Below are 26055 nucleotides of genomic sequence, written 5' to 3'. Positions count from 1 at the left end.
ACAACAAATATCTGTGGAGTGTCTGCTGTGGTGGGCATGGTTCCAGCAGGAGGAACATAGCGGAGAGCCAGACAGGCAAGACGGAAGTGACGTCAGTAAGATGGCGGAAAGGGACTTTAGGGCGTGGGTCCCTTCGCTGTGAGCTGGGCAGTCCAGGTGAGGGACGGTGGGCCCTGGACAGGAAGAGATGCCCTGGAGAGGGTCGGGAGGACAGGCTCAGGTTGTCTGTGTCGCCCTCCTCCAAACCCGTCTGGAGCCCCCTAGAAAGGGCTTCTCTCCATGCAGGGGCAGGAGAGGGAATTTCTGACTTCACTGCGGACCCCGGCCCCAGGCAGGCCCCATGGACCCAGGATCCGAAGGTCTGATAGAGTGGCCGAATGGGTGAAAAACAAACAAGATCCAACTCCACGCTGCCTGCACGACTCACTTCAGCTTTAAGAACACACACAGTCTGAACGTGAAGACTTGGAAAAGATATTGCATGAGAATGGAGACTGCAAACAAGCGCAGGTGGCCGAAACTGGCGGGAGAAGTGGGCAGCAAGGGGGTCACAGTAGGACACTTCACTGACCCCCTTCCCCAATGAAGGGGTCTTCCGCGCTGCAAATCAACCAGGAGACAGAGGACTGGAGCAACCTTCCAGCCCTGCTGGATCTGAGCGACACAAGGAACGTTACAGAATATTTCACCCAGTGACAGCGGAACACACACAGGCTTGTCAAGCACACGTGGAACATTCTCCAGGACAGATCTCTCTCTCTCTCTCTCTCTCTCTCTCTCTCTCTCTCTCCAAATAAATTTTAAAGATTTTTTAAAAAGGAAAACTAATCAACAACAATCCTTCTCAAATTTCTTCCAAAAAATTGGAAAATTTCCAAATTCATTTTACAACGCCAGCATTACCTTGAAAGGATCCTAAAACCAGAGAAGTACATCATAGGAAATCACTCCCCTCGATGAACATGGCTGCAAAAATCAACAAAATGCTAGCAAAAAGAATTCTAGAGCTTACTAAAAGAATCATACACCATGAACACGCAGCATTCAATGATGGTTCCACATACAAGTACACATATCAGTAAATAAGATACCACACGTGAAAAGTGGAGGTTAAAAATAATTTGATCATCTCACTAACTGCAGAAAAACATTTGGTTTGACTAAATATAAAATCTTATCATGATGAAAAACCCTCAACAAATTAGATGTAGGAGGACCCAATATATATACCTCAATATAATAAAGACCATGTATAAAAACTCTACGGATCACATCGTTATCAAAGGGGAGAGACTAAAAGATTTCCCTCCAAGATCTGGTACCAAGTAGGGATGCTTATTCTTGCTTTCTTTTTTAAAAAAGTGATTTATTTGGAAGGCAGAGAGAGAGACAGTGAAGGAGGGAAGGGAGAGAGAGAGGGTACTCCCACTAGCAGTTCACTCCTCAGATATGCACAGTGGCTGGGTGCTGGGCCAGGCTGAGGCCAGGAGCTGAGAACTTAATTTAGGTCTTGAACCTAGGGGCAGGAACCCATTTACTTGGGCCATCACCTGCTGCCTCCCAGGCTGTGCACTAGCAGAAGGTGGAGTTGGGAGTGAAGCCAGGACTCCCACTTAGGCTCTCCACTGTGGGATACGGGCATTCCAAGTATGCATTCTTCCAGGCTGGGCGTTGCCCCTTTGCATGCATGCGTGCTGGGGTTGCCTAAGGAGCGCCACTGGTTTCATTTTGCCTTCTATCTTTTCCCTTGGTACTATGGGCTTTAGGTGCTGTATCTAGGGTGGCTCTGTGTTCTTGTAGCGTGAGGTCTTGAGGTTCCATCCATCTGATCCCATTCCCTATTCTGCCCAGGTAAGGCTGTCCTCCCAATGGCAGACTCCCACACTGTCTTGCGCCTGTGCCTCGTGAGGGTCATTGCTGGGAACACCCTCAGTAGGCCTTGTAAGAATTTCTAGGGACTCTACAAACTGCGGCAGAGTGGCTGGCTGTAGGGTTGTGTGTCACCAACGGGACACGTGAGTACTACGGCGGTTTTCTAACGGCATATTCTGATCCATGGCAGCAGCCATGCCAAAGGGCACATTCTCTCTTCCTACCCCAGCCTGGCATCAGCAAGAAGGTGAAGACACAGCCCCTGCTCGTGGAGACAGGGTGACTCGTTTCCTCGCTGCACCCCAGGGAGGGTCCTCTGTGGACCCGGGTTTTCTGGCTGGCACTCGAATCAGCGCCATACCATGTGGGACGCAGGCCTTGCATGCAGTGGTTTAACCAGCTGTACCACAGCACTGGCCCCGCACTTACCAGGTATCTAAGGCTCATCTGTGCTGGAGCACACATCAGTCCTTTATCCCTTTTCATGGCTCAGTGTGGATGCATTGCTTCATCTGTTGATGCTCTCAGGAAGGCTGAACTGTGCTGGACACCGATAGAGCACCACGCGTATGTGTCTGCGTTTCCTGACGTGACCCAGGCAGTGTTTCAGGAAGATCTCTATCAAGGTTGTATCTCTGGGGAGGCAGAGAATGGAGGGTGACAGTGTTTGGAGCTTGATCCTACTAGATAGGAGAGCAAAGTTAAGATCACCTAGGGAATCTTTCCAAAAGCAAACCTGATCCCTTCTCATTCTTCCTCTCTTCTCTCTCTCTCCAACTCTGACTGCAAACCCATAAAGCCGCAGGCTTTCCAGAGCAGAGCTCACCCTGGAGTTGAGAGCACTGGCTGGCTTCAGCCTGGTCTCATATTTCTCCTGCTAGCTCTGTCAAAAATCAGCCAACCGCACTCCTTCCTGGAATGGGGATGGCTGATAATTGCCTTCTGGGCTGTTGTTAATGAAAGGAATGATTTACTTATCCTTGTTAGTAATCGCCCACCTAGCACAAAGACCTATTATGGCATTGACGTGGCTGGCAGGAACGCCCTGCCGAGGCACCTGTGAGCCAGTCTCACAATTAGCTCTCGGCTCAGCATGCTCCCGGAAGGGAAAGCAGCCAGCTCTGGCCACCGGGGGCACTCTGTCCCTTGTGGGGTCTCCACAGCGCCCCAGGAGCCAGGAGCATCCAGGGGCAAACCAAGACATGAGGTCAGGGCTGCGCTCCCTGCTTGCAGTGCTGACCCATAAATCCCAGGGCTGTGGCTTCCCAGCATCTGGGAAGAACACAAGGGCTGGCAGTGACACGCATCGTGTCTATTTTACTGGGAGAATCCCAGCTGATTGGCAGTCGGAGCAGCCCTAAATCCCCTCTCTGAGTAGGTTTTCCCCTTCCCAAAGATTCTTGTGCCCATAATGCCAGCTCCTCATTGCTGCTGCATCTTTTCCCTCCGCGGTAGTGGCTGCCTTGCACTGCTCCATCATCTCCTGCTGGCCCAGTCTTTCTCTCTTGCTCATTCGTGCTGCTCCAGGAGCAAGCAAATAGACAGCAGTGGGTATGTTTGGATCAAGATCATCGGAGATGTACATCAAGAAAATTGCTTGGAGAACATTGTGTTGAACACTCCCATGGATGTGCACACACACACACTTGCACACACACATTTTCTCTTTGGTAAGATTCTATTTGGGAGTAAGTGCCTCTGGTCGAGAATTAGTCCCCAGTGAGCTATAACTTAAAGGCTTCAGCCTTGTGTGTGGTGAGGCGGCTCTTGGGGAATCAGCAGAACCAACTGAGCAGACAAGAGAGTCCTCAGGGGTCTGGTGGTGGAGGCTGCATGCAGAATGAGGGCTGGTCTCACCTGGCTTCTCCCCGTCCACCTGCTCAGACTGTGCAGTTGAGACAAGCCATGTCATCCACAGCAGTACCAATATACTTAGTAGATGCACAGAACTGCTCCTAGACATAGACATAGGTGTTTAGTTGTTCTCGCAGCACTGCATGTCACTCCCCCCAAACGTTGAGCCAACTTGCAACAATAAGAATGAAGCAAAAGGCTAAACTAAACAAGGTGAGAGGCTCACGGTGTGTGAATGCGATGGATTCCACAGGAGATCAGCACCGGGAAGTCTCTGTGTTGTGGCCCAGAGTCTGCACATACAACCCCGAGAGGGATCGTCCAGTGAGGAAGATGTCCCCCGGACGCGGACAGGCCATCCGCGTGGCTCAGCCAGGTGCCTTGAGAGCACGGCTCCTGTGCGTGCTGAGTCCAGGGCTACATGAGCACCAGCTGGGGACAGAGTAGGTGGCCCCATCAGCCAGCTTGGGTTGCACTGTCTCCCAGGGGCTTTTTCAATGCTTTGTAAAATGCAGTAGTACTCTTCTGTGCCAATAAAATCTTGTGCCATCTCAGAAAAAGATAATAAGGGGAACAGAAAGAGGGAGAGGGCGGGGTAGTGGGAAGGGTGAGGAAGAGAGGGGGGGGGGAACTTTGGTTCAAATGATTGACTGTGTGATGTGACCACTTTCCCAGGGCCCCTCTGTCCCCACACAGGTACTGCTGAGGCATCTCTGGGCTGATCTAGGTGAATGGATGGACACAGGCAGGAGAGAGGATGGCGGGTAGGGGAGGGAGGGAAGAGAGGAGGAGGGGAGGAGGGAGGGAAGAGAGGAACAGAAGGTGGCTTGGTTTTTATTACTCCCTGCACGGGATTATTGTGAGACCCACTGGGAAAATTTATATTTCTGATCTGAGGGGCTTCCTCTTCTTCTCTTCCTGTTCGTCAAGACCACCCTTTGGTTCTTTCTTTCCCAGTAGAACAAGTCGTGGTGCACTAAGAGACCAAAGAGACAGCATGGTTAAACACATGGGCTTTGAAGCCAGGGCCTGTATGTCTTTGCTGTGTGCTACTGGGCAAGTTACTCAACCCCTCTGTGCCTCCTTCTCCTCATCAGTAAAAGAAGGTGTCTGCAGTGTGGGCTCCATGGTGTTGATGTGGGGACCCATGCACGAATGTGTATCTGGCAGTTAGGATGGAGTTTGGCACAGGACTGATGTGAGAGATTTCCTAAGCATTCGCTGTCATGTTAAGGGTCTGTATATGTGCATGGCTCCTTGCGGTGGCAGTTTCTGCCCATACAGCCTCCAGCCCTCTGCATCCTGCCAGGCCTGGGGGCGGAGGCGGGGTGGTGGGGTTGGCAGGTGACTGAGGACTGCAGCCAGGGCTCTGGGAGTGGGTATAGCAGGTTGAGCAGGGAGCGGGTCAGAAGTCTGTACACCTTGTATTGCTGGGGACAGATGGAATCCATGGGGACATCTAGTCAGCATTTCATGTCACGGTTCTGGGATGTGGATGGACCGGCTCCTCCCTCCTCCCAAGGGCACTTCCTGGAGGGGCCTGCAGGCTCCAGCAGGCTGCATGTTTGCTCATAACTCAGTCCCATTCTCTTGAACAGACTTGCTGTCTGGGGGCTCTGGTCCTATACAGGGGATTTCCCAGGGGTCTCCTCTAACAACAGCGGGGTGCCAACGCATGCAGGAGGTTGGTTCAACAAAGACACAAGACCAGGGCAGCCAGATGAGCAATGGCCCAAAAACCTTTCGTTGGGTTGCGTGTGTCCCTTGCACATCACCGCGGGGGTTGTCCTGATGGTTCCCCCGGTCTGTTCGTTACAGTGCGTGTTCACTTTCTGCCAGGAGCCCATGATTTCTCTGGACCAAAGCGGCAGGGAGGCTTGCTGGGTCAGGAGCAGGCAGGCTGTTTGAGCAGGAGGTGGAGAAGGAGGCATGGGCCTGCCAGAGAAGAGACAGGGGCATGTGTGTGCTGGGGCGGCCAGGAGACCCGCTGGGCAGAAGTGGCAGAGGCAGCACGTGGGCCCTGCCCGGGAAGGCTCTGGCCAGAGCGAGGGCCACCAGCAGAATCAGTCTGACTCAATTAGAACGGAATAGGCAGTGACTTCCACGGCGGGGGTGTGGCACAAGGACTTCCTCCTACTTGGAGCCCAGCTGGGACTCTTCCCCAGCTGGTGTCAAGGGCAGGGGCAGGGGGAGGGTGGGCAGCAGTACCTGCGCAAGCAAACATACACCCAAGTGAGCCGGTGGGGGTGGCCGACACTGTTTTCCCCAGAGCCTCGCGTCCTTGGTTCTTCCAGTCGTTCTGTGCTCTTGGTGGCCGGCAGGGATGGTACAGGGTTTGCAGAGAGACAGGAACGCTTGCAACCTTCCCGAAGGCTGCAGTGCGCAGCCCGGTGCTAGGAGCAGCCCGCCAGTCACCACACACGGACGGAGTACCCGAGCGCAGGCTGCTGGTTTCTGAACTTGGTTCTTTTTCTTGCATCTTGTAAAGAGCGAGAAGGGGTGTCCCTGAGAGACACCCTTCTCACGAGGTGCAGGTTGGTGGAGGAGGGATAGGGAGAAGGAGCCTGCCTGAGACTGGGATTCCTAAGATCCAGTGGCCTGCTGATGAGTGGAAAGACAGGGGGAGGGGAGGATGTAGCAGGCCAGGAAAGACAGAGCGCTCCATCCTTAGCTGTGATGGAGAGAGGGACACAGGGACAGCCCGAGAGGCAGGGAGTAGCCTCCTCCCCTGGTGGAGGGCCTGCAGGTGCCGGCTTGTCTGATGGGAGTGCTTTTGCTAAGAACTGAGCATGGAGCTGAGGGGTCAGGGAACACTCAGAGGAAGGGGTTGTTTGCCTCCCCTGGTCCTGGCCTCCCCTGAGTTTGTCGCCTCCCGTTCCGGAGTTGCTGTCCAGTGTCCCCCAAGTGCCTCCTGTTGGCCGGGAGAATGGCCGGGTGCCCAGCTAGGGTGAGGATGTCGGGTTCTGCTCTCGGTCCTCAGTAAGCAGGAGCACACACATGTGTGTACGTATGAGTGTGAGTAGGTGTGAGTGTGTGTGCAGTGCCTGGGACTGGGGCTGGGGCTCACGGCCAGGGCAGAGCACACAGGAAGGAGAGAGCTTCCTGGAGGGTGGGGCCACCTGGGTCCTGCCCTACACCCGGGAGCACGGAAGACCCTGTGCCCAGAGTCGCCGCCCGCCTGCAGCATCCCAAGGGTGCCAGAGCAGCTGCAGCCCCTGAGCAGAGGAGCCCAGGAGAAGCAAGGAGTAAGTCCAGCTCGGCGGGGCTGTGGGTGGCCGGGCCCTGTGAGAGACGGGAGAAGCCAGGGCAGGCAGCCGAGTGCTGCAGGAGATGGGGATGGGAGACGTTTGTGCCTCTCTTGAAGGCTCTGCAGGACAGGGGCCGTTGCCGGGGCTGCAAATCCAAGTGCAGCAGGGAGGGATGAGGGCTTCATGGACATGGAGCCTCCGCAGAGGAGCTTGGAGGGGGGTGGCTGGAAGGGGAGGTATAGGCAGTGGTCCTGTGGGGTAGACTGAGGCAGCCAGCTCTCATAGCCCATTGGACCGCTATGCCTTGAACGGGGGTGGGGTAGTCGGGAGTGGGGGTGGTGGTTTGCACAAGATGCTAATCCTGCTTCTACTCACAGGGGCTCCCAGTGGCCAGCTTTTCCTAGAAGAGCCTTGGAGTGACTGCGATCAAGCCTTAGATGTTGGAGGTAGGAGGTGGTGTTACCATCTAACGGGGCTTTCAATTGCCCACTCGGGCCCGACTTCTTGAGGACCAAGGATGGGGACAAGCAAGCCTTGGCGTGAGCTCTGGGGTGCTTGGGGCACCGGGACAAGGGGAGCAGCTTGGCTGTCACCTCTCGTCTTTGCTTCTGTAGAGCGAGGATGCATTCCTGGTTCCTGGTCCACTTCCTCTCCGTGTTGGCCTCATCGCCGACTTCTCCCTTCCCCCAGTGCCGGTGGATCCTCGTGTCGTGTCCCGACGAGACCTTCTGGGGCTGGCAGGATCTCTCATGTCTAGACCCAGGCCTGGTGGTTCTCTCAGGGTATGTGTTCCATGACGGCAGGTGGCTGAGGGCTCCCCGGAGAGTTCTCGAGTCACCTCTGTTGGGGGGAGGGGAAGGTGCCCAAGGGATAAATCGTGATTTTGCTTTGCAGGAAGCTGAAAGGGGTTGGAGGGAGAGCTCGAAAAGCCCACCAGGAGCTGAGACTGCATCACCCCTGTCTGCTCACTTCCTGTTACCAACTTCCACTTTCCACTTCCTTAATGGAAGAGTTGAGGACTATAGAGAGCATGCGTGTAATACATCATCCCTCCCATCTAAAAGAGCCCCTCCCCCACACCCCATCTCCTCGCCTTCCCAGGCTCTGTCGACGCCTGCCCAGTTTTCCAGTCTCCTAAACCTGTCGCTCTTTCCAGAATCTTGCAGTCACTCAACACATGTGCATTGAGTAGGTACTTTGTGCTAGGTCATGCTGGATCCTGCAGAACCTCTGCTGGATAAGGTGTACCTGCCCTCAGGGAGCTCATGGGCAGGGAGGGGAGACAGCTGTGGGAATGGGTGTTTACAAGGACTGAGGACTGGATGAGAGAAGGGGTGTGCCACGCACAGGCAGGAGGGCCAGCAGGGGCCAGGGCAGAGGGGAAGCTCTCAGAGGAGGTGGTGTAACTGAAGCTGGTGTTTCACATGCTTTGCTGCCCGAGGCACACTTTGAGGATCACTGATATTTAAGACATCTCAGGCCGGCGCCGCGGCTCACTAGGCTAATCCTCCGCCTAGCAGCGCCGGCACACCGGGTTCTAGTCCCGGTCGGAATGCCGGATTCTGTCCCGGTTGCCCCTCTTCCAGGCCAGCTCTCTGCTGTGGCCAGGGAATGCAGTGGAGGATGGCCCAAGTGCTTGGGCCCTGTACCCCATGGAAGACCAGGAGAAGCACCTGGCTCCTGCCTTTGGATAGGTGCGGTGTGCCGGCCACAGCGCGGCCATTGGAGGGTGAACCAACGGCAAAGGAAGACTTTCTCTCTGTCTCTCTCTCACTGTCCACTCTGCCTGTCAAAAAAATAAATAAAAATTAAAAAAAAAAAAGACATCTCCGTCAGAGGCATGGAGGCAGAGGGCAGAGCAGAATCTGACCCAGGTGTCCTGCCCTCTGCCCCTTGGTGACCTGGCAGGAAACAGCCCAGCAGTGCAGCTCGGGGTAGCAGGTCCCGGCTGCCATGCCTCCTTCACCTCCCCCCACCCCTTCCTTTACCATTGCTCTTCCTCAGCCCATTGTCTACACCATGGATGGAAGATCCACCCAAGACGCCCCATGGGTTGGGGATCCTTGAATGGCTCAACCCTTGTCCTATCCCCTCGGGCCTCTGCCACCCTCTCCAGCCTCAGCTCTACCCCCTGCCTCCCCGTTGCCTGTTGCACACCCAGACTCCACACAGCCGGTTGGCCAGACCTCCTTGGGCTGTGTGACTTTTCCTGCCAGTGCAGTCTCCTGGGGTCCCCTGAGCAATTCTTGCACATCCCTTAGATTCAGGTCAGTTGCCAGATCTTGGGAAGCCTCCCCACTTACCCTTCGGCCAGGTTCCTGCTTCCCCTTCCCGTCTCGGGGGTGGGATGGAGCCGGCTCCACCAGCTTGAGCACCAGTTGTGTGCATCTCTCTCCAGCTCTGTGTTCAGTGACTTCATGGTAAGGAGATGGAAGTCAGCCGTGGTGGGAATCTTTACACCGTGGAGATTGGTGGGAGTGGGCACTTGGCCTCCCAGTTAAGGTGCTGGCGGGGGGTCCCGTGGCTGAATGCCTGGGATCCATCCCCGGCTCCTGACTCCAGCTTTCTGCTAATGCAGCGATGACCCAAGTGATTGGGTCCCTGCCACACACATGGGAGGCCTGCATTGAGTTTCTAGCTCCTGATTTTGGCCTAGCCCAGCCCTGGCTGTTGTGGGCTTTTGGAGAGTGAACCAACAGACAGAAGAGCTCTATCTTTCTGTCTGTCTTTCTACTTCTCAAATTAAAAAAGATGATGAAGAAGCAGCAGCAGCAGCAGCAAAGAAAGAAACTGACTCAAACCCTAAAGCAGCTCTCCCTCTCACATCTTGAGAGCCTGCTGAGTACCCGGCCACACAGCCCTCGCTGCGTCTTTCCCTACCTGTGTCCTGAGTTGTGTGCTTGTCGCTTTTTCTCAAAACTGTGAATGCTTCAAAGCAGGGCCCCATGTCTTATCTTTTTAACTCAGGCCCAGCAGAATGTATGATACTGGTAGTACTTCAAAAAGTATGTAGAAAGGTCGAATTAAAAGATAAGTTCATTTTGGTACAAAAAAAAATGTTGAAATCCATGCCTGCCTGGGGTCTCCAAGAAATTAATGAAAAATGCATATTCTGCAAACCTGTGTTTCCACATCTTAGTCAGCAAAATAAACTCATCTTTTAATTCCATTTTTCCATGAACTTGTTGAAGTACCTCTGTACAATTAGGAGACATGAAACAGGAGTACCCAACACCAATTCTAGGGGCCAAGTTGGCATAGCTTTTGTCCCCCAAGTCCCAGCACCCAACTCAGGGTCTCACCCAGAGCAGGCAGCCCGTGTAGGTTTCTCGTCTGTATCCGCTCACATCAGAGAGAGTTAGAGACCCAGAGCAGGCACCCTGTATGGGTTTCTCGTCTGTATCTGCTCACATTAGAGTTAGAGACCAACAAGTGGAGTGTAAGTCCCAGCTCCCGGTCCAGTGGGTCCGTGGAGCTAGTTTTCTTAGCAGGTTGTCACCAAGTGCAACTGGAGGGTGGAAAGGGGCAGAGGGAGGTGTCCAGAGAAAAGCAGACAATGGCCTCGCTGGCCTTTGGCTGGTGGGAGAGACTCCATGGCCTGGCCTTTTTTTCTCTCCTTATCCTTGCAGTTCATGGCTGCCTCACTTCCGGTGGGCCCCAGCTGCCAGTAGACTCCAGCCAGAGCGAGCTCAGGGCAAAGGGCAGGCAGGGAGTGGGAGTGCAGAGACGGGGCTTCTAATAAGGACTTGACACAACCAGAGCTGGACCAAGGCAGCATCAGGCCTGTATGAGAGGAGGCGGTGACCTGCTTGGTTAAGCACAGGCTTTGGAGACTGCATCTCAGCTCTCCCAGTCGCTTGCTGGGTGACCACCATGGGTGGTGACTGAACATTTCTGGACCTCAATTTTCTTATATATAAAATGGGAATAACGGGCCGGTGCTGTGGTGTAGCGGGTAAAGCCACCGCCTGCAGTGCCAGCATCCTGTATGGGCGCTGGTTCGAGTCCCGGCAGCTCCATTTCTGATCCAGCTCTCTGCTATGGCCTGGGAAAGCAGCAAAAGATGGCCTTAATCCTTGGGCCCCTGAACCCATGTGGGAGACCCAGAAGAAGCTCCTGGCTTCAGATCAACACAGCTCCAGCCGTTGCAGCCAGTTGGGAAGTGAGCCAGCAGATGGAAGACCTCTCTCTCTCTGCCTCTCTTTGTGTGACTCTTTCAAGTAAATAAATCAATCTTTTTAAAGAATAGGAATAACAGTTGCTGCTTTATAAAAAGAAACAGTTGAAAGAAGACTGAGATAGTTGATGAAGGAGAGTGTTTAGCAAGGAGGCTGGCACGCACAGGGAGGGCTGTCTCATTGTTGCTAGTCATTCTCTGTTTTGACTGGAAGCAGGATAAAAGACTTACCAAAACAAACAAACAAACAAACAAAAAACCCAAAAACCATAATAGAAATACCCCAAAGCCCCAAACTAAAAACCTATCTGAGGCCCGACCTGGCTCCAGACAGTGATTTGGATGCCGAGTGATGGGCCAGAGACTTGCCACTCAAAGTACAGTCCCAGTGGAGAGTTTGTTCCAAATGCAGAATCTCATGCTGCCCCCCTGCCCTGCTGGTTAACAACAAACCAGGTCCCCAGTGTGTTTGTCAGATTGCAAGGCTTTGGGCTGGAGCACACTCAGAGAGTCCTCCCAAAGTCACCCCAGTAGCTTCTCCCCTACGTTCCCTAGCAAACAGGCCTCCCTGCAGACAGGGAGGCACTGTAGGAGCAGGGAGCGAAGAGGATCCCTGCCAAGCTGCGTCCAGCCCCCGCCTGGGTGGTGAGCCCGTCCCCAGCACAGCCACAATCTGATTGAACTTCCGCCATCTGACCAGCAGATGGCGAGTGTGTGCTGAGGCTTCTCAAAGGCAGAATTTCTTGACTTAGCAAGGCCACCACCCTCTTGGCTCCTATACAGAATCGCAACTGTGGGCCAGGTCTGGGGTGGTCTCTGCTGCCCCCAGTGAGAATACTTCCCTAAGGGTCCCTGTTGCCTGTTCTCTGAGTTTTCCCAGGCGGCCTCACCTGAGACCAACATCAGCATGAAGCCTTGGTCTCCTAGCTGGCCAAGAAAGTGTACTTAAGTCTCAGGTGAGTGAGCATCTCATGGCCACATGGCCACAGGCTCCCGCAGGTCCCTGTTCTTCGTCTATGCACCTGTGTTGAGTATGTGCTTGCTCCCATGAGCAATAGGTTCTCAGTTAAATTAAAGTGGGGAAAAAGAAAGAAAGAAAGAAAGAAAGAAAGAAAGAAAGAAAGAAAGAAAGAAAGAAAGAAAGAAAGAAGCTGGTATTTGGCAAGGGTCTTTAGACAGCCAAAGCCATCCCTATGCCTTAAGGAGGAGAAAAAATTCTGATTGTGAATACATAGGCTTGCCGGATCGAGTGGGGGCGAAGTCACGGTGCTGAGAATATTTCATGAAACAAGGGGGTTCTTTCCCGGCAGGCTTTTGCTAAAATCAAGTCTGAACAGAGAACACTCTGGAATTCGCCTCATAGTGGGTCTGTGTTCTGGGTTAGGTGTGCAACGCTGGATCCCAGGGCCTTAACGGGGGGAGAGGGGATATCGGAAAAAGCCCATCCTTGGGAGCCAGGTTCTTCAAGCCCACTTTAGCCGCTCATTAGTTGTTTGCCTTTGGGGGACTAATTAACATTTCTGTGTCTCAGTTTCCCCCACCTGTCAAATGGAAGTAATGGGATTAGAAACTGCGTATGATGAGCTGGGGCTCCAGCGGCTTCTGACACACAGGCAGTCCCTGGCACACAGCACGTACTTGACAGGTGTTTGCTGTCACTTCCCTGTAGTTTTGGTTCCTCCGTCAATAAAACAGGCAGAACCATTCTGTCCTTCTCAGGGGGCAGGTGAGGCCCCGGGGAAGAGACTGGAGGAAGAGGGTCCCTGGAGTCGATGCGGTCTCTTCTTCCTCTCCAGGTCTTCTTCAAATTATGGAAGAAGCCAGAGCAGCTCAGTGCCCGGCGTGTCTACCACCCCAGCATGGTGCTTGTCAGCTGGGCGTTGGACATGTGCCAGGGAGCAAGGTAAGGGATGCACCTGCACACAGCCCTGCCCCAGGCCCTTGTGAAAAAGGCCAAAGCCCCAGGCTGGGAGATGCATGGTCCCTGCAGTACGATGGCTTCTTCTCTGAGGCCAGATTCCCTGGGGCCTCGGGATCTGGCCTCTGCTGCTCCCCAGGGCTTCCTAGTTACCCTCCCTGGGAGGGGAGCAGGTGGTCACTGATGGCTTGAAGCCATCAGGCTAGAGAGTAGCCAGGGAGCCCTGAGCCCTCTCATTTGGCATCCTGTTAACCCCAAGGCTCCATCATGACTGTAGATGCCCTTCCAGTCCTCGGGATAAGACCTTCCCACGGATTTTCTCTGCAGGGTTTGCCCGGGGTTTGGAACACGGAAGAGAAAACCCAGACCACAGCAAGGACCTTCTCCACTGATTTTATCTTTTATCTCCCACAGCCCACTTGGGATGCGGAGTCTGTGGGCCGCACCCTCACGGAGCCGCATTGTGGACCGCCCAATGCGGGGCTTCACGTGTGACCCTGCCTGTAGTGGAAGCCACATCTTCCCACCCTGCAGCTGGTCAGAAGACCCCCTCAGCTCCAGAGGCCTAGGATAAGCTCTCAGTTCTACTCCTGGCTGCACCGGTGACTTGGGCTCTGCCCATGAACAAGCCCTTCTCACCCTTGCTTATCCTTTAGTTTCTAAGGTTCAAAAGTCTCACAGCCACCTGAGCAGATCCTGGAACCAACCTTAACTCACGGGCTCAGGCCTCCTCCCTACATCTGTAAAATGAAGGCCTCGTCTGGATGGTCTCTAAGCGCTCTCATCCTGTGGTTCCGTGATCTGTAACTGATCACAGGGACCAAGCGCCTTGTGGTCTGGGAAGCACCACTGCCTGGAGTGTCCCTGGCAGTGCCAATATGGCAGGGCTGCATGGGAGCACTTCCGGTCAGAAGTGCATTTGGGACCATGGGTTGGGAGATCCGTGGAGCTCATGTTTCACTAGGCTCCCTCAGTTTGCCTTTCTGAGTTGTAGGAGTCCTACTCTAGGCTGGTAGACAAAGGGCTAAGACAAGAGACACCAAGGAGAGCATCTCCCTCTCCCTTCTCCCTGCTTCTCCCCCTCCCCCTTGCTTCCCCTCCCCCTCTTCCCCACCCCTCTCCTTCCGTCTTCCCTCTCTCCTTCCTTCCTTCTTGCCTGCCTTCCTTCCTCCCTCCCTCCTCTCCCTTTCTTCCTCCCTCCCTCCCTTCCTTCCTTCTTCCTCTTCAGCACCACTTCTGACTGCCCTCTCCCTCTCTTACCTCCTGTGCTTATTTTCACCCAGGGTCTCTTTGAGGCCATGGCTGCCCACTCTCCCTACGATACCTCTTTGCTGAAGTGCCTCTTTTCTGATGGGCACAGTGGTCTTCCTGCATACGCTCAGCTTCATCATCCTTTTTCTGAACTTCTGCCACCAGATAAACTTGAGAGGCAAGCTGGAGAAGCCAGCCCAAGGGGCAGGACCCAGGATTACAGCTTGCAGAGCTGTCCCTACAGAGTTGGGCAGATGGCAGAACCCTGCATTTCATCCTAAGAAGGGAGAAGGAGGGAGGAGGAGGAGGATGCCTCCTCTCCAGAGTTCAGGAGGAAAAACACAGACCCAGCTTCCTGGACTTATTTCTGTTTGTGCCTTTATCACACAAATTTGTCTTTGTGCATCTCTTTCTCTGGTAGAGGCAAACCTCTCATTGGAGGGACTGTCTTATTCCCAGTGCTCCCCACACCTGGCACAGTGTCTCAGTACACGTGCATTTGGGTCCAAGACTTCCAGTGGGAGTGCAAGAAGTCAAGACTGGCTTGATATCTAACCTCACAATGGGAAACCTGGAGACTACCCCAGAGTCACCATGAGTCTGTTTGACTTCCCGCAAGGTTGTGTAAATAGTTCCCCTGAATATCTTTTCTGTCTGCTCACTACTGCCTGCCTTTGTATTTATATAGTTGAATGCTTCTGTGTGCGTATGGGCAGAGGGAGAAAGAAGACGATGTGTCTGATTGCTTATTCTTGCAAATACACGTGCATGTTTCTATTTGTGTTTCTCTCTGTGGTGTTTGCTTGTCTCTTCTGTATATCTCTGGAAAATAAAAGCTACTGAGCTCAATGATTTGCTGATCCTAACAGAAGACACAGAATCACTGAAAAATTCCTGAATTCTGCTTGGAGCCCCCAAAGAGGGATAGGAAAGGAGGGAAGATGGGGTAAGATGGGTGTGGCCAATCTCCTCATGGACCCTGAAGCACAGCAAAGGAGACTATGTGGCTGAGAGCTTGCAGTCCAGCAAAACAAGCACCTGCTGAGCTGTTTTTTCCCTAGAACTGGGTGGGTTTCTGAACAGCTTGCCTGGGCGATCTCTCTCTCTCTTTCTCTCTCTTTCTCTCTCTCTCATTGTGCTTCTTTTTCATAGTTTCTGCCCTTAGCTCTTTTAAAGCCCTAGGTGATTTCTTGTTTTGCGATGCTCGGCAGTCAGGAAGGTGAAGGCACTGTGGAGGGCTGTCCGTGCATTTTGGGGAGTATCTACCCACTGGGCACTCTGGATAATCGACTCAAGTCCAGGCACGACTGCATCCTGCAGACAGAACCTCAGAGAAAAGTTCTTGTCAGTTGTACAGGATGTGAGCACATTCCACACACTTTCCAAGCACAGGTTGGGCACCTTATGAGGACGGGGGCGGGGGGGGGCACCTATTTTAAGACAATTTTATTTTAAACACAAAGGAGTATGGTCTGTTCTGCAGTGTAGCAGCCGGGACAGGGGAAAACTTAGTCATTCTAGAGTTCAGAGGTAATATCGGCCTGGTTCCACGTGGCTTCCTCTGCTTGGCTGAGCAGCGTAGGGGAAGGGGTAAACCTCGAGACACATCTGAATGAGCTGGGACTTGGGCTGGGGACAGCCTGCTGTGCGGCTTGTCAGCGAGGTGCTTTGGGGAAGTTCCACATTGCCACGACTTCTGAGTCAAAGGCTCTTTGTAAATGTTGCTTCTCAGTGCAGAGTGAAAAATCATAACATGGCCAAACTCCTCACTAGTGCTGTCACAGTTCACCCGGATGAACTGTTGAAGATCCTGGAAAGGAGGGCTGACCATATAGCACAGCGAGGCCAAGCCCTGGTCTAGACAGTGCCCGTTTCTCACGACAGGGAGGGCAGCCAAGGGAAGCTGCCATTGGCAGAAGGGAGGAGGCAGCCCCCTCTCTCACTGTGTCCCACAAGCGTCTCCCAGCTAGTTAGCGGTTTTGAAGATTCAAGCCCTCGCAGTGGTCAGGGTTTAAGATCTGTGTGTGAGAGTTTCAGGGAGTCAGCAAGGTGCTGCTTGCAGGGCCGTGTCGGGGGAGGAGGAGGGGAAAGAGGCCACGGAGACACAAGACCTTGACATTGAGGACCCAGGATTTTAGTGAGGGTGGGAAGGAAAGAATGAAGAGAAGAGTTGTTCTGAAAAGATCAGGGCTCGGTGGGCACCTGGTGCACGGGGTCGGGGGGCATTTCACTTTCTGTGCAGGACGTCCACATTCCATTTTGGAATGCTTGGTTCGAGTCCCGGCTTCGCTCCCAATCCCAGCTGTCTGCTACTGCACACCCTGGGAAGGAGCAGGTGATGACTCAGGCACAGGGGGTCCCTGCCACCCACATGAGAGACCTGCGCTGCGTTCCAGGCCCCTGGCTTTGGCTGGCTGTGTGGGCATTCGGGGGAGTGAACCTGCAGGTGGGAGATCGCTGTCTGTGTCTCTGCCTTTCAAGCAAAATACAAATAAATCTATCTTTGCAATGCCACCTGGAAGCATGCTAACGGTGGAGACCCCCTGAGTGGGGAGAGGCAGCCCTGGATTCTCAGCATTGGAGAGCCCAGGCCCTGCCCCTGCCCTCCCCCTGGCTGGGACGGGGACACTGCCCATCTTTGATCACTGCCTTTTCACAGACAGAACTCAACACACAAGGCTCTTTCGGCTCTAGAAACGTGAGGGCCTCTCAAAGATCTCACGGAAAAATGGAATTAAAAGATAATATGAATGGTCTATGAATTTTTGGAAGCCCCTTCGTACACATTCATGAAGCTGGAATAATAACATATGGTCACTAGAAACCCTTCTTTCAAAAATACCTACTAATTTAGCGAAGCAATGTTAAATAAGAATGTAGGAAAATCTGTTTTGAGGAGAACTATGTATAAAATGTCAACACAAAAATGTTAACAGTGACTGTCTCCAGATGATGAAATTGTGACTATTTTTATATTTTTTGTGTTTTTCCTGTTTACTACAATGCTTATTCTTTTTTTAATAATAAAACTACAGCATGATGAATTCAAGAGGTCTGGGGCATGCTATGTTTCTGAGAATTATTGAGCTATTGACTTGATCTGCTCATCTTGTCTTTATCAGTGGTGTGGATGATGCAGTTGGTCCTACTGTTGATAACACAGTTACTGAGGCCTTGCTGTCTCCGAGGCACTGAGCTGCTGTTAGAGAGCTGGGCGCAGACCAGCCTTGATTTTCATTATAAGGACCATGTGAAGACTTAAACAAGCATGTGAGAAGTCACACCTTGAGACCCAGCCATGGCTTCAGGGAAAAGTTAAAAGAAAGCCAGTGTTGGCCCAGTGTGGGCGCAGAAGAGGATTTTGAACAAAGATGGAAACTCAGGGTCAAAAAGTGAAAATGGTGCTGGCCACCATGACGACCTGATTCCAAGCTTCCCACAGTGACACCAGTCCTTGCTCTTTTTTTTTTAAATTTTATTTATTTATTTATTTATTTTTTTGACAGGCAGAGTGGGCAGTGAGAGAGAGAGACAGAGAGAAAGGTCTTCTTTTTGCCGTTGTTTCACCCTCCAATGGCCACCGTGGCCGGCGCGCTGTGGCCGGCGCATCACGCTGATCCGAAGCCAGGAGCCAGGTGCTTTTCCTGGTCTCCCATGGGGTGCAGGGCCCAAGGACTTGGGCCATCCTCCACTGCACTCCCTGGCCACAGCAGAGAGCTGGCCTGGAAGAGGGGCAACCGGGACAGAATCCGGCGCCCCGACCAGGACTAGAACCCGGTGTGCCGGCGCCGCAAGGCGGAGGATTAGCCTAGTGAGCCGCGACGCCGGCACCAGTCCTTGCTGTTGAAGTGAGAGGTCTCTCGGGATCAAAACTCCAGCGTCGCATCCGACAGTGAAACTAAAACTCCTTCTTTGAAACCAATGAGACTTTACACACTGTAAAAACTGCTCACTTTTGCGGACTGACTTTTGCATGGACCATGGGCTCGTTTGGGGTTTACAGGTAGGGGTTTCTTGGCATCAGAACCCGAGGGTGAGTTTTGACCAGAGGCTTCACCTCTACAAGGAGAGTGGGAGGAGAGCGAGGCGTGGTGACGACCTTCTGACTACAGCCCTGCCAGGCTCTGGTCTCCGGAGTTTGTCTGAGAAAGGAAGAGGTGCTCCCCACGGATGAGGAGCGACTCCCCCAGAAGTAGCCTCGTGGCAGAGCTGTGCTGTGAGGACTTGGGCTTCTTGCCAGCCTATCTGGGGCACTGTGTTCTTGAGGATTTGGGCAGTATGAAGGAATTCATTCTCACGGGGCTGTTTCTAGGCCCCAGATCTGACTTTTAATTTGTAATGTAGCCCATCATTCTGGAAAACAATTGACATTACACTTACATATTCCACCATCTCCAGCCATCTACTGCGTATTCTTTTACATTTTTAAAGATTTCTTTCTTTCTTTCTTTCTTTCTTTCTTTCTTTCTTTCTTTCTTTCTTTCTTTCTTTCTTTCTTTCTTTCTTTCACAGGCAGAGTTAGAGAGAGAGAGAGAGAGAGAGAGGGAGAAAATCTTCCATCTGCTGGTTCACTCCTCAAATGACTACAACTGCTGGAGATGGACCAATCCAAAGCCCAGAGCCAGGAGTTTCTTCCAGGTCTCCCACCTGGGTGCAGGGACCCAAGCAGTTGGTCCATCTTCTGCTGCTTTCCCAGGCCATTAGCAGAGAGCTGGATCAGAGGAGGAGCAGCTGGGCCATGAACTGGCACCTGTATGGGATGCCGGTGTGACAGGCATAGGCTTAGCCAACTATGCCACCTCTCTGGCTCCTTCTTTTACATTTTAAAAGGAAGGGGAGGCTGTACATTGATGGTAGAGGTTAAGGCACTATTTGGGATACCTGTGTCCCATATTGGAGTGTCTGGGTTCAAACAGCAGGTCTGCTCCCAGTTCCAGCTTCCTGCTAATGGACACCCTGGGAGGCAGCAGGTGATGGCTTAAGTGGCTGAGTTCCTGCCACCCATGTGGGAGAACCAGATTGAATTTCTGGCTCTTGATTTGTGCCTGGCCCAGCCCATCTATTGCAGGCATCTGGGGAGTGATCCAATGGATGAGAGACCTCTATCTGTTTGTCTCTCTGTTGATGTCTCTCCTGCTTTAAAATGAATACAAATAAAGAAAAAAAGCAAAAAGGAAGAGGTTAAAAGCTGTATCTATCAGTGCTCCGGTGCCCAAGGAGGCAAGCTGGGGCCCCAGGTGTGTCTTTCTGAGCTCCAGCCTCAGGTCAGAAGACAGCAGCCTCATGGAGACTGTAATACCAGCCCTGCAACTGTGCCCAATTCAAGGTTTTGCAGCTAAGTCCTTATCACATGCACCTCTTAGCACTTCTGCGGCCACTGCCTGCAACCGGCTACAAAGACACAGACGGCCTGCATGGCTCCCTCCGCTTCTCCATTTTTATGTCTCTTAGTCTGCCCCAGCAAAGCTTCATGGCCTAGTGGAGAAACTAATTTCATACAAGTTCCTTTAAAAATACAATCCCTGTTGGACTTTAATTAAACACTGGATGTGTATGAGGAGTAGCTCTGTACACACAATCCAGCTACTGTCTTCCAGCAGCCTTTGCAGGAACAGATGTGGAATAATACAGAAGAAGCATACAATAGAATAATATAGAAGAAGTCATAAAAATTATGCTTTTTGGCCAGCGCCGCGGCTCACTAGGCTAATCCTCCGCCTTGCAGTGCCGGCACACCGGGTTCTAGTCCTGGTCGGGGCGCCGGATTCTGTCCCGGTTTCCCTTCTTCCAGGCCAGCTCTCTGCTGTGGCCAGGGAGTGCAGTGGAGGATGGCCCAAGTCCTTGGGCCCTGCACCCCATGGGAGACCAGGATAAGTACCTGGCTCCTGCCTTCGGATCAGCGCGGTGCGCTGGTTGCAGCGCGCCGGCCTCGGTGGCCATTGGAGGGTGAACCAACGGCAAAGAAAGACCTTTCTCTCTGTCTCTCTCTCTCACTGTCCACTCCTGCCTATCAAAAAAATAAAAAAAAATAAAAAAATTATGCTTTTTATAATTCAGTGTATACTTGTGAAAATGTGAACCTACTTGAATGGGCCGGTCTAGGGTATTCAGCAATTGCTCCAATGGCTTGGTAGTTGCCAAGGCTGCCACACATTTCCCAGAATTCCCTTCTCTGTGTTTGCAGGGAGAGTGGGAATCAACAGATGTCTTGGCTCCAGACTTGAAGGACAGAAGTGAGGCCCCTGCCCTATCACGGTCTCCTCTCAGAAGGGTGGGCAGGTGCCCCTGTGGCTCGCACACACTGTCACTGCTCTGCTGACTCCCGCTCTGGGTGCAGGCAGCAGGTGCACCTGCAGGTGTCCACTCCCCGTGAATCCTTCTTTGGCTTCTGATTCCTGGAACAGGTATATGTTTGGATCAGGGACAGAGGATTCCGGCTCTTCCCGGGGGACAAGCATGTCATCTTGGGGGGAGGCAGTGAGGACTGCTGCGGGCTGTACTCTTTCTGTGGGTCTCAGCCCACCTGTGCTCCCGCCTACTTTACCTCCATCTGCCCTTTGCAGCGGCTTTCCCTAGGCACTTCATGCTCTAGCATTAGACAAGAAGACGACAGCCTCATGGCGATGATTTAAGCAGCTCTTACAGCCACACAAGGTTACACTCTGTCACTAACACCTTATTACACACACTTGGTCAAGGATCCACTTCTCTGAATGCTGGCTGATATAATGGCCATGCAATGTACACCAGCTTCACAAACTCACTGAAAACTCAGGGCTTAAAAGTGAGACAAGTGATCTTGAGCAGTATTTGGACCAAAATGAGAAGCGGGGTACAGAGAGACTGTGGGCGGGGTGAGAGTCTCCTGGGTGCACAAAGAGCTACCCTCAGGGGAAGGAGGTGTGAACCAGTGCCCCCGTTTCCTGTACAGCACTGGGACATCCTTGGAGGTCATTCTGAAGACCCAGATCCTTCAGGGCAGCTGGACAAGAGGGTGCAGGCTGCTTTTTGATCAGCAGAGAAATCTAAGACCAGACCTGTGAAATTTTCTTGGTTTGTAAATTGAGACATCACAATTCACATGCAAGGAAAGATTGGAATGTGGATGCAGTAAGGCTAGGATTTTTCTCACTATTCCTCCCTCTTCCTTCCTTACCCTACTCCCCCACAAAAAAATTAAAAAGAAAAATAAAGAAGGAAAAGAGGAACGGAGAGGTGGGAGATTGTGTACCTGCCTCAAATATGAGTGTGGCGATCCTATGCCACGCCCCAGACGAGAGTGGAGAGACCTTGGTGAAGTTCAGAGACATGACAAGTCTTGCAAATGAGAGCCTGAGTGAAATGGACAACAGCCAAGTTGAGCATAAAAATAGAACTCGGGCCACACTCTGCAGCAGCCAGTCCGGGAAACAAACCCATCACCTCCAGTCACCGGGCCAGGACGTCAGCTGGCTTCGAATGCATCAGACAGACTTGTAGGAAGTCAAGCCACTATTTCTATCAACTGGCCCAGGAAGAGAAACAATAGCCCCTATAACAACTGACCCCAAGTGACCAGGGCTTGATTAATAACTGGCAGCTTCCTTAACTTTTGTCCCTGCGTACACGTTAGGCCTAACAAGAGAAAGCCAAATGTGCAGCCCTAACCTGTGAGTAGGACTTCATGCTTCTATGGGCCTGCCAGCAGCTTCCTCTTGCCAAGGGCTTCCAATCAGGGTATATCTGAAGACTGCCCCTGTCGCCACTATAAAGATTTCCCATCCTCTGCCTGTCCTTGAGTCTCTGTTATTTGGCAAGCAACATTGACTCACTTGCTGTAGCAAGCTCTGAATTCATGGCTTTTGCTGGCCCCCATTTGGTTGGTCTTCGTTTAACTTAATTCCACGTGGAGAAGTTTCTTGTGTTAGCACATTGCAGCAGTCCTAAGCTCAGCTGGTGGGTGGCCTGTCTGAGCCAGGGACGGGTTAGAGACAGCTTCCTGGGTTTCCCAGGGTGTATAGTAGCCCAGGAGGTAGTGTTGCCAGATAAAAGGCAGGCCATCCATTACCTCTGAATTTCACATTAATAAATATTTTTAGTATGAATATGTCCCATGCCTTATTTGGAACATACTTAGGCTAAAAATATTCATTATTTACCTGCAATTCGCATATAACCGGACTTCCTGTATTTTTATTTGCTAAATCTGGTAATCCCACAAGGAGCACAATAACTACCGTTCTCATGCCCCCCCGCCCCCGGGGCGACAGCACTGAGGGAAGTGCAGGGAGAGTCAGGGCTGGAAGGGGAAGCCTCAGCAGAGGTGACAGGGACCACCCCCCCAAGGACTGGATGACGGTGCATCTGATTCTCGATGGATTTCCACCATAGGGAAGGTGTGCCCAAGAGCCAAGAGACAAGATTGTTCTGAGATTCTGAGAGAGAGTCTCAGGCCAAGACACCTCTAAGTCTAGAAGTGGATGCCTACTTCTCGCCATTGCTGCAGCTGTCCCTGAGGAAGCACTGCTTCTCCCCCTGCCTCCCTCCGAGCGTAACATTAACCCCAGGAAGAAGGAAAGTGAATGGAAGAAGTTTCCCCCCTGTGACCAAGTTGCCAGCATAAAGTGACAGTTTAGGACTTCCAGGGTACTGAGTTAAGATGACTTACGGTGAGTGGTTTATATGCAAATGACTAGATTAATTTTCTCCATCAGTACATGGAATCCTCTTATTAAACAGTTAATCCAATGACCAGCAATTAACACGTTTGCACAAATGAGTTTTTTGTCTGAGAAGCTTTCAAAAATTCATACCCACTATACAGACTTTGGTAGTTTTTTTTTTTTTTTTTTGAGAGAAAGAAAGGCAGACAGAGACAGACACAGAGCTCCTATTGGTTGGTTCACTCTGCAAACGCCCGCATTGGCCAGAGCTGTTCCAGGCTAGAGCAAGTAGCACAGTCCAGGTGTCCCCTGTGGGTTGTTCAAGATAACACAGAGTAGGTGGTGGAGTAGATTTAAACCAAGGGTTCTTAGTCCAGAGCCTGTGCTCTTTCCACCCTGCCTTACGGTTTGGCCACCAGAGTTTCCTAATTCATAGGAAATTCCTATGTCTGATTAGCTTTAATTACAGGTTTTTTTTTTTTTTAATTTGAGAGGCAAAGAGGAAGAGAAAGGGCTTCTATCTTGCTGGTTTAATCTCTAAATGCCCACTGCAAACCGGAGCTATGACCAAAACCTAGAGGTAGAACTCAACCCAGGTTGGCTGCTACAAGGGTGGCAGGAACCCAGCTCCTTGAGCCGTCACCTGCTGCCTCCCAGGGTCTGTGTTCGCAGGAAACTCGAGTCAGGAGCTGGAGCTGGGGACTGAATCCAGGTACTCTGCTGCAGGACCCAGGCATCTCAACCGCAGAGCTAAACACCTGCCTCTAACTGGAGCTTTTCTAGAGGGAACGCACTGGGCCTTCTTCCTTGCAAGGACTGTACCTCCACCTTAGGATGTAGTGCCTTGCTAAACACTGCAGAGTGCCTTCTGTGTGTGAAACGCTGCCCTAAAATTCCTGACAGCCCCATGAGGCTAAGCACCAGCAGTGCAACTCCCATTTTACAGAGGAGTTAAGAGACTTGCCCACGTTCACACAGTCAGTAAGTTCTGCAAAATCGGGCTGTACGTCCACGGCTACACAGGCTGGTGCCCCTTTCTTCAGAGATTTTGAACTCTCAGCCTGGCCTGTCTCCCCTGTGTATTTCCTTTAAGTACTGAGAGAATGATGGGGTCAAGGTCTCAGAGAACCCTAAAGGACGGTCCTGAGTAAGCCTTAGTGTTTAAAAATACCCGTCATGAGGTGAAAGCTGGCATGGCCCAGCTGTAGCTCCTGGCAACTATCAGTCCTGTCTCAAAAACAGGCCCTTTTTTATTTCCTGTGTTGGCCAAGAGCTAACGGCTCCATAAAGCTACCTTCTTTGGGAATTGCAGACCAGATCTCCGAAGCTCCACTTGCAACGGCCTTTACTGGCAACTGCCGCCTTCTTACCCTCACTCCCTCTGACCTCAGCCAGGCCGCCCAGATCAGACAGCTGCAGGCAAGAGGAACCTGCAGGGAGAGCTGGGCTGGTGGAGTCAGCAATCAGGCTGTCCCCAGTGCTGCAAGTCGCAGATCAGCAGGTCTAAAAATCCTGGCCTCTTGGAGCCCCTTGGTTTCGACATCCCATGTTTCAAGCTAACAAGCAATGACCCGGAACTCCTAAGGGCTGTCCATCCTTTATACGTTGTCACGGACTTTCCTCCACCTGGCTTGACTGGGACATGGAGCAACCAAGGGCAGGAGGGGGAAGCGTATAGAAAGCTAGAAAGATAAACGTAGTGAAACACTTCCCCTGCTCCCTAGTCCTTCAGACAGATGTCCTAATCACAGTGAGAGTCTCCCGCTGTTGCTGTATCCTCCACAGCGCCACAGTCTTCAGCGATTTGCTTAATCTCACTAACCAGTTTCCACATTTATAAACTTGCACTAATAATGGCACCTACCCCTTAGGGCTGCTTTTGAGAATTAAATGTTATTGTGTATGGGGCAGGTGCTATGACCAAGTAGGTTAATCCTTCACCTGTGGTGCTGGCATCCCATACGGGTGCCGGTTCAAGTCCCGGCTGCTCCTCTTCTGATCCAGCTCTCTGCTATGGCCTGGGAAAGCAGTAGAAGATGGCCCAAGTGCTTGGGTCCCTGCACCCGTGTGGGAAATCCGGAAGAAGCTCCTGGCTCCTGGCTTCAGATCAGCTCAGCTTCGGCCTTTGCAGCCATCGCAGCCATCTGGGGAATGAACCAGTGGAAGGAAGACCTTCCTCTCTGTCTCTTCCTCTCACTGTCTGTGACTCTACCTCTCAAATAAATAAATAAAATCTTTGTAAAAGAAGAACATCATTGTGTCTGTAAGAGACAGAGTTCAAGGTCGGGCGTATAACACTGACTGTGATTTCACGAGAGACCTCAGTGGGAGTGCAGTTTGCTGTTTCACAGGAGCCTCATTATACTCTGAAGGAAGGCAGTAATAGAAGTAGAGAACAAAACTCAAGCCGTGGTTTTTATGCCTTCCAATGTCATGCTGATTACATTGTTTAGACAGAAGTGTTAGCAGCTGCCTCGCCAGACACACCCCCCTCTCTCTTGCATGGCCACTTTGCCTTGTTCTTGAGCTGTAGGATAGCACTCCACCCCAACTCGTTACCTGGTTTTCAATATCCCCCGGTCTAGGAGAGTAATAGGAAGGAGCTGAGAGTAACCAGGCAGTCCCCACAGTCATTCACGGGGGCGTTGGCAGCCACTTCTTTGTTGGCAGAGACAAAAGCCCTGGAGCTCAGTTGAAAAATCCAATGGGTGATGGCTGAGCTGCAGCAGAAAGTGTGCAAGTCGTTATTATGATCTTGCACATCATATTCCCGCCAGCAGCCTCAGCCCACTAAAAATAAGGATGCTGCTTCCCTGAGATAAATAGAAAGAAAGAGAGAGGGTGGGAAGGTAGGGGTTTCAGCAGCGGGCTGTGGAAGGGGGGAGAGAGAAGCGACAGACATGAAAATAGCAGCAAATGAATACTGTGTAATTTCCAGCAGTCGATAATGTCACGCTGCAGGCTTGCTAACTCTGCAGAGGCAATCGCCCTTCTGCAGATCACAGTGTTTACCCGAGGAAGAAATGATGGCTGTGTGAGAGAAGTCATGCTGCTTCCTGCTCAGGAGACGCAGCACTGATTAATGAGAGAGCA

The 26055-nt window shown here is 52.1% G+C and overlaps 1 protein-coding gene across 1 annotated transcript; it reads left to right on the top strand.

Annotated features, from left to right (window-relative positions):
* Window positions 1-4466: 4466 nt before the first annotated feature.
* LOC127491973 (uncharacterized) lies at window positions 4467-17349 on the top strand. The gene is made up of 4 exons (XM_089303750.1): window positions 4467-7420; window positions 7589-7756; window positions 12948-13054; window positions 13484-17349. Exons 1-4 carry the CDS (start codon window positions 7412-7414, stop codon window positions 13641-13643), a joined length of 444 nt encoding a protein of 147 aa, XP_089159876.1. The 5' UTR covers window positions 4467-7411; the 3' UTR covers window positions 13644-17349.
* Window positions 17350-26055: the final 8706 nt, after the last annotated feature.

Source organism: Oryctolagus cuniculus, chromosome 9 (assembly GCF_051225735.1).
Source record: "Oryctolagus cuniculus isolate XC-2025 breed Fujian yellow rabbit chromosome 9, ASM5122573v1, whole genome shotgun sequence".
In the NCBI taxonomy this organism is placed as follows: Eukaryota; Metazoa; Chordata; class Mammalia; order Lagomorpha; family Leporidae; genus Oryctolagus; species Oryctolagus cuniculus.
The sequence above is the reverse complement of the archived record's forward strand: the minus strand, read 5'-3'. Positions and strand labels throughout refer to the sequence as shown.